Source organism: Lepisosteus platostomus, chromosome 3 (genome assembly GCF_059453375.1).
Source record: "Lepisosteus platostomus isolate fLepPlt1 chromosome 3, fLepPlt1.hap1, whole genome shotgun sequence".
NCBI lineage: Eukaryota > Metazoa > Chordata > Actinopteri > Semionotiformes > Lepisosteidae > Lepisosteus > Lepisosteus platostomus.
This window is the reverse complement of record NC_142613.1, coordinates 33,060,508-33,069,339: the sequence shown is the minus strand read 5'-3', so window position 1 is coordinate 33,069,339 and position 8,832 is coordinate 33,060,508. Positions and strand designations below refer to the sequence as shown.

Genomic DNA, 8,832 nt, shown 5'->3' with positions numbered 1-8,832 from the left:
GCTTCTCTCTGGAGGCAGTTTCTGCTGTTTATTTCAGAGCACAGTCATATTTGATGTCTGTAAATGTGGCAGTTTGTTAAGCTCATGCTTTACTCTAAAAAAGGATGATTTTTTGTGTAGTAAACATTGCCTGTGGTGAAATATTTTTCTGAGAGCCAAAATCTACATGTAAAATGACAGGTATTAGTTATCCGTTTTAGTTGACCTAATACCATAATCCTGTTTTTCTCTAGTGTCTGTCTGAAGTTGCATACTGAAAACTATAAAAATAATGTCATTACTTCAACATAACAGTATTTGCTAGATGCCACAGTCCACATGCTTTCATTCATATTAGCTTTTTTCTGGCAGTGAGAATTGTTAGGTACAAAAGATATATAAAAGGAAAGCCTTGCTGCTTTCAAGAGTTGCACGAACTCCTTGAAGAATTAGCTGTTAAATACCGAATAACAGTTGCATTATGAATAAGTTGAATGGCCTACTCTCATTCATAAATGTTCTTGAGATAACATGTTTTTTTAATCGTAATCGTATTAGCTTTGAAAGAGTGATCTAATTTTAAAAAAAGTTTATACTTTCAATCAAAGAAATTGTGAACTTTCCAGACAAAACAGACTGAACTGACGCTAATGTGGGCTGGTCATGTACTGTAGCTTTCAGATGGCATGTTTACTGTATATGTTCAGAGCTTAGTGAAGACCCTGTCCTGACAAACCAGAATCTGCTCCTGCTCATTTACAATATGTACTGTATATATAAATTATATATTATACTGTATATATACAGTAATACAATGTCTGCCTCTACAATAAAACTCCCACTTTAGAATTGTTCACTTGTTTGGATGAAGACAGCAATTGTTATTTCCCGTGCTGAATTATTAATGCAAAGTAACTGTTGAGAATGAATGGATATTTATAGTCCAAAAGGGTTGCATTATGTTCTCTGAGGGATGAAAACAACATTTAATGGTTTTTGATGCTGCTGCTCTTAAAAAGCCTAAAATACACCGTTCTCAATATTCTAGACAGCACAATCAAAGCATTCCAAGGAGTAACGAGGGCTTGTGATGAGTGCTGAGGATGGTTTTTAAAGCCCTAGTACTTCATAGCATGCTGATTTGCCATCTGAAATGTCTGTACTGTAATATTGATTCAATGGAATATGATCCAGGCAAAGACACACAGCTGGGAGGAAAATTGCACCTATATGATGATACAGTGGCTGCCTTCAGGATAGTATTGCTTCTGTCCATGATACCCAAGACTTTGTGAAAGGAACAAGAAGAGTGATCGACAGGGCCAGATTTCGGTGTTTCATAGGCCCTAGGCACTTCCACTCCGAAACGTGCAAAAAGAGGGGTGAACGCCAATTAAGCTACATCAATTGACATGGTGCACTTTAAACTATTCTAATGCTAAACCACATGATTGATGGAGCGAGTCGAGCGACCATCACTTCGATTCTAGTTTCTAGAACAGCCGCTAGATAGCGTATGATTATTGATTTGGAGCACCTGGAGTTGATCGCAAGCATGTTGTTTCAGCTCGTTTTTCATTAGTCACTAGTGTTTCCCTCCTTCTTAGGCACCTAAAATTTAGTAGGCCCTAGGCACTGTGGGAAATCAATGGATGTATTTACAGTATCTGTTCAGGTGAGCTTGTATTGAGTGTTCTGACTTCATGCACTCATTAAATATTTATTTCACATGGCTTAGGTGTTGCTTGTTGTTTTTTCAGTTTTCAGCATGGAGTTAACCTCAACTTGTGACAGATTCATGACAATGATTATTAGCCTAATTTGTGACACTCCTCTGTTTTGTCAAATGCAGCCCAAACAAATTGTGATCCTATCTATGAATTTTCTAGTGATTGAAAAAGACCCGGACTATACCAGCATGCATGTATTGCTTGATTGAGAAGAATATTTAATCATGCAAACCAAGAAAACTCTACATTTTCTGAAATTCTTTAAATATTGCAATCAAGACATCTGATCAGGTTAGACTTCGAAGGTCATCTTATCATACAAAAGGAATCTCCCTGCAACATGTTGGAAACCATGGTAAATGTGATTAATACTTAAGCATATCCATGACACATAATATGTGTGTATTTCAAAATCAAAAGGAGAAGTTTGCATTGCATTGGAGCCACTTTCTGGAGCCTCCAGTCTAGTTGGATTTCAATCAATCTTCTGTAAGCCAGTCATCTCACATTAACGTTTTCTTATTTAATTTTTTCCTGCATGACTTTTTTCTCCATTATCAGTGCAGCCAGGAACTCCTTGACTGATAGGTCTGGTGATGGAAGGTGATGCTGACCTATAGAGGAAGCACTGACAACAGTAATGTCACTGTATCACCACTAGCAACTACTGAACATACTGTACTGTCAATACTCCTATGCAAACATTATGGGATAGCATATAGTATGCAAACTGTTGTCAAGGCGAGACTGCATGTAAACCATTGATTTTTGAGGTTTTTGAGATATGGACAAATTTCCCTGCATGACAGATTGAATTCAGCCCTCTTCAGGGAAAATATATTTTTTAAAAGGCCTTCTTGGTGTAACTGTTACTTCATACTGTAAATGTCATTATTAAATTATGTATAAAGCCCTGTAAAGAATATACTTTATTTAATGTGTATATGAATTATGTATGTAAGGGTCTTATCCCACATCATAAGCTACACAGCATGATGGTAAAATTAAGGGATGAACTAGTATGTTGAGCTTAGATTTTAAGAGACTTTTTTGAAGGAGTGTTACAGCACTCCAGCAGCAACTGTGAAGAAGTCTAAAAGAAGGGTGTGACATACAAGGGTAGGCTATGATTGTACACGATGTTCTAAGGCAAAGCAGAAAAGATGCTTTAACCCGTAGAAAAAATGTAGGCTTAAACGCGAGGTGAAGACATTTCTGCGTCCTTTACCAAAAAAACCAAGCTGTAGAAAATCGGTAGTTTTAAAATTTAAAAGGTGCTTTTCATAAAAATTTAAATCAAATAAATTAATAATACCAATCGTATAGAAGTCTGTTTTTTAAAACGTTTATATAAAAACGATTTCTAGCATGAGAACTGAATTGAAAGAATGACTCAGTGCTGCCACCTTTTGTTTCTGTGCTGTAAGGGACACTTCTCTAGTGTTGTAACACTTGTCCAGTACTTGTTTCCTGCCTAAATCAGGTTTAATATCTCTTTTCAATTTGGTGAAGCTCTGAAATGACTCTGAAATGGAGCACAAATATGTTAGCTCTACTTTAAATGAAGTATAAGTTTTTAATTATGTACATAAAGTCCCTTTATTATATTTTACTAGTATTATCACAGGACCCCTGCTATGCTATTTCATCGACTATGCTATTTTTCACCACCTGGTAATATGGTTCGCTTCTTTCAACAGAAATGGCTAATTTAAAGTATTAAATCTATGCCATGTTGATGCACAAGGTCATGTCCATGAAAACATGTATCAGGTGATTTGTGGTGATGGCATTATAGACATAAAAAATGAAACATTATGCCAGGATTCAATGACAGAGTTGTGATACGTTTAGTAAGCAGATCTGTTCTACTGTGACTAAGGACCATGGACACGGTCATCCCTGCAAGGCTGATAATATCCGTAATTTATGGGAGATAACTCCTCCAGATTTATCCAGTAACACAAGGAATGATCTTGATGCACTTCTTTCAGCTGCTCTGAATGAGCAAAGAGCAAAAGGGTGTTTTTGAGGCTTGTCTTTTTGCTGAGTGCACATTTTCATGTATGCATGTGTTCTGTTTTATAGTCTTATAGCTCTTATATCAGCATAGATATAGTATATTCTTATTCTGTGCAATAGCCTTTTAATTTTAAAAAATAGCACAGGCTTAGTTTTTTTTTAATCTTCAGTAAAGATTAAAAGAGGTGTGGAACCAATTTTCTTCTACAGTCCTGGGTTGTCAGCTTTAACCTTCTCTTTAAGATCTGGGCATTCTCTTTAGTATACTGTATATCAACGTGTGACGTTGAGATACAACAGGTTTGTTGTATGTTGCCTTTAAAATTAAGAAATTAAATTAATTACTGGAGCTTAATGTTGTGAAGCTCCCATCTCTGGAACTGTGATTGTTGGAATTGTGAAATGCCTCTATGTCAAAAGATACAACACCACCAAAAAACAAAAGATGAATAAAAGTCTTTTGCTTAATTGTAATTTCATTATTCATATTTTGTTGATTCATATTGTACCCATATTTAAGCATTGAAACTATCCTATATGAATTAATGTACTGTATATATCTATTATGCTTATACTCTCCCTGATCAATAAAGTATTAATAAGCAATTATTTAGAAGGTCCCTTTCCCTGTCACACCAAAGTGAGATTTTAATTATGTGGAGAGTTTAAAAATTAGGAAGGCATGCTAATTGTTGGAAGACCCATCTATCAATTTTTAACCTCTTCAACCGATTTAGCGTCATGGGGGAGCCAGAGCTTATTTCAAGCAAGCAACAAGCACAAGGCAGGATACAACCTGGATGGGATGTCAGTGCATCGCAGGGTACACACAGACACAGACACACACCCACTCCCACCAGGGCCAATTGTCCCAGACACAGACATCAATTCACCTACCAGTATGTTTTGGGACTGTGGGAGGAAACCAGAGCACCCAGAGGAAACCCACATGAACATGTGGAGAACATACAGACTCCACACAGATAGCATGTGACGTTTGGAATCGAACCCAGGGCCCCAGCGCTGCAAGGCTGCAAATGCACCACTGTGCCGATATATAATAGGAACTGCTCAAATATTTAAGTATTTTGAAAAGGTGTCAGTATAGTGAATACATACAGACTATGGGGAATTGAATATTAAAAAGTAATCCATAACAATCCATTACAAATTTATAAATAACCTATGTTAGGGATTACTTTAAGAAAACAAGAAGGGAAATTGCTTTAAGATGTAATTTTACTTTACATAGTAAATAGTGTATATACTCACTACACATATCACTGTAACTAATTATGTCACGAAGCGTTTATCAGGATTCTATGCAGACGGCAGAATCCAGAAGGGAGTGAAACAGACACGGGGGAGATAAGACCAGAAACGGGGCTGGTAGACGAACAGGGGGGCGTGTGGATGGTGCACTGGTGCTCAGGGGGGTGTGCTCCAGGTGGAAGTCCAAAGGGGGTCCGTAGGGAAATCCAGGGTGAGCAAAAGTCCAGAGCCGGGTGATCCATCCATGACAGACATGGAGTGGGATCGGGATTGGGTGCAGGGATGGGGAATAAAAAAAGGGTAACGGGGCCAGGCGCTCCAAGCCTCGGACCCAGATGGTCAGGACGGCGTTGTGAAGCCTGTGCCATCGGGCCACTCATGGACCCGCTGGTAGGCGGGCTTCTGGGCGTCCGTCTTCCAAAGCTGAGCCTAAAATGATAGGAGCATCTGGCTTTTATAGGGAGGGGCTGGAACAGGAGTCAGGTGCAAAAAATCAAAGACAAACAAGAAAGAGCTGGAGCGCCCGTAAGAGGAGGGAGTTATGATCGTGACAAATTACTTTTAAAATGTATTTTAGCCCAGCTTTTTGTTAATTTTAATCGCTTACACAAGTAATCTGTAACCAATGGATGACTTTTAGAAAGTATCTTTTTCCAACACTGCCGACACTGTATCTCTTTATTTCATACATATACTGTACAAATATCCCTTGTACAAAGACATTAGAAGAGCATAAGAACATACAGTAAGATGCAACCATTCAGAATTAGCCATCCCGCCCATCAGAGAGTTCATGGCATCAAAATCCATGTTGTCAATCTATTCTATGAAATTTGGTTCTTGATCATTTTTTGCTTAAACCTTTCTTCAAGTTTGTAAAAATCCATCAGCCCCTCATCCTTTCTAACCCTCCCATAAATTTGAAGGCATTTATACCTGAACTCTGTTGTCCAGGGTGGAAGCTGCAGTGATTTATCTTAGACGTCTAGGAACTTTTATCTTCCACCATACTATAGAAATATATGCAGTAATGCACATAACCATATGAATAGCAGTTCAATGTTCAAAAATAACATGCATAAATATTCTATTGTATCCTATTGTAAATTTCACTCAAAATTTGCACAAAATGCAGTACTTGATTTAGAAGAAGAAGCTTAGTAAAAATGAACAAATGTTTTATTTGATTGTATTGTTGTTTTCAAGCAACATTGCACTGAAAGAACATTGTTCTCACATTTAGACACTTATTAAACACATTTTCAGGCTGCCTGATGTGGGCCAAGTTTATGAAGATCTCAACTTGAAAAATTCATCTGCTTTCCTGTCCTCCAGCGCTTGAAAGAAGATTGCATAGTCCTACAAAAGAAATCACACACGTTTACCATTAAAATTTACATTATGTCAACATAAGGAAAATCATGAACATCAAGAGACATTTGTTATGACTGCAATAAGTAACAAACATCATATATTTTGTGCATGCAGTTTTCAATCACTGACGCTCTAGGCCCTACAACTCAATCAGTTCAAGCTTTAATGTCACATTTGGGAAATTTGTTTTCCTAATTTGTTTTAGCACTTCTCACTGCTATAAAATAAAAAACCCATTTTACTTGTGTCGTTTTTTTTGGTTTATTACCAGTTTTATTGTTTTGTGTGAACTTAGCAAATTCTATGTCAAGAGAAGATTCTACCAGCTTGTGAAACTCTTCCAAGAGATGTTTTGAGAGAGCTTGATGTAGGCATTTTAAAAGGGGAAAGATGCTATAGTTGCAGTAAAATAAAAGCCTTTGATTATGAACAATTTGTTTTGTGTTAAAATAAAATGAAATGGGCTATATAGATTAAGATATCAGGGAAGAATATCCTTAGGCACCACGTACTGTAGCACATGTATTGAATCAGTATACAGTATGTATTGAGGGTATTGAATCAGTATTTATTTAGGCGATAGCTTCCGGTCCAGTGGTGTGGTCGGGACAGTCCTTTAGGATGTGCTGCATAGCTTGCTTCATCCTACAGGAACAAAGAGGGCGGCACTGATCCCCATCTAGAGGGACTGGCAACACATGGACCAAGACCAGTCTTAAACCACCAGCCACTGTGATGCTAGAACACGTAGTCGTTTCCAGATGGCATGGCTATTTTTGCCTGTGGGTGTTAGCATAAGAGGTCATAACCTTTGAGGGAGAGTTAGCCTGCCTCATCTCTTCCCCTATGGGTTTCCTGCAGGCAGATGATAACAGCGTTGTGGTGGGCAGCAAGGACTTCAATGTGGTGGCTTGGCTGCTGACAGGCCCCTCAACATTTAGAGAGCTGGTCTGGCAGTGATGTGATTTTCGTTTCTTGGCTTGGCTTTGGGACTTCGAGCATTCTTCGAGACTCCTCTCCTGTGAAGCTTCTCTTAGAATATAGTCTGCTAGTTGGATCATTAGGTTCCCTGGTTATGTGAGGTGTGACGGGAACACTGATCCATTATTGAATCAGTAAAATTCTGTATTACAGCCAGATCCCGACTTTGATCCCATACTTTAGCTCTTGAAATTGATTGACTGGAGTGATTTTTTGGCTGCTGCTGATTCCTATATTTTTTATGACCAGGGAAGATACTGCCATTCTTTTCAAGTGGAAGCCTTTTATATATATATACAGTATAAATTATATGTAAGTTTAAATTATATAAACAGATGAATAAAAGAAAACTAAAATAGTGAAAAAACAAGAGAGAGGGAAAAAATACTAAGCAGACGTACATTTCCAAGTAAATCACAGACAAAAAGAAATGGAAATTTAAGGAAGAACTAGATTGTTTTATAAATATTTTTTATAGCTATTACTATTTCTGTTTTACAAAAAAAGAGTTTAGAACATTGCTAGACTATTTGACATGATATATGATTCATTACCTCAGAATGGGAAACTTGCCTGAACAAGAAATACTAGTCTTTTGTACTTTCGCCTTTTTATAATTTGGTCTTTATTCAGTTTTCACTATTTTAGCTAACATATACTCTATGTGGCAGGTAAAAGAAATGATACTGTATGTACAGGACAGATCAGCACTTTTCTAAAAATAAAGGTATGTATCAGGTTACATGATACATAGATTCCATGCATAATCTGTGAAGAATGGTAGATATAATGAAAAAAATGTCACCTACCCCACAATAGACTTCTCCATTAAAGATCTGAGGTGGCATTGCTGTAGGATTGCCAGTCTTCTGACGCATTTCCTGTTTTATGTCATTACTTACAGCAATATCCAAAGCTTTGTATTTCATTTTCATAGAGTCCAGATACTGAAAGATTTCAGATTGTTGCTGTTTTACCTAAGTAGGGAAAAAGACAATGTGTAAGGGAGACTTAAGTACCATCAAAACTAATTTTGACATGACAGTCTTGCAGAACAGCCCAGTAATATGCCCCCACATATCTAAACCAAAAATTACAGGCATAAATTTACAAATACTGGGACCAGACACGCACTTTATTTCTTAAAATACAGCAAAATTGTATCCTACTAACATTTCTAATCAAGATCCATATTATGGATTGTAATGAAAAGGTATAGTCTCTTGAGTCTGTAAAGCTGTATCTATATAAAAGTAAAAGTACACAAAAAGGTGAATGGGTGCTCTACCTCTCTGGAGCCACTGACGCTGGAATAGTAGATAGTCAGAGCCATTGCAGCACAGTAACAAATTTGGAAGAAAAACAGCTTATAAGCTGTAGAACAGGTTCAAATAGGGATCAGCAGGTAAACACCCGTCATGAAGGCTAGCCACTCCCCAGGAGGCAGAGTGTTGCTTCATCTGCGCCTGCTTCC

The 8,832-nt window shown here is 37.5% G+C and overlaps 1 protein-coding gene across 1 annotated transcript; it reads right to left on the bottom strand.

Moving 5' to 3' along the window:
* Window positions 1-6,164: 6,164 nt before the first annotated feature.
* LOC148674758 (SH3 domain-binding glutamic acid-rich-like protein 3) lies at window positions 6,165-8,800 on the bottom strand. Its single transcript, XM_088625329.1, has 3 exons — window positions 8,647-8,800; window positions 8,168-8,335; window positions 6,165-6,362 (listed from the first exon to the last, which is right to left on the bottom strand). The coding sequence occupies exons 1-3, from the start codon at window positions 8,689-8,691 to the stop codon at window positions 6,291-6,293; spliced, it is 285 nt and encodes a 94-aa protein (XP_088481455.1). The 5' UTR covers window positions 8,692-8,800; the 3' UTR covers window positions 6,165-6,290.
* Between the last annotated feature and the right edge of the window lie 32 nt (window positions 8,801-8,832).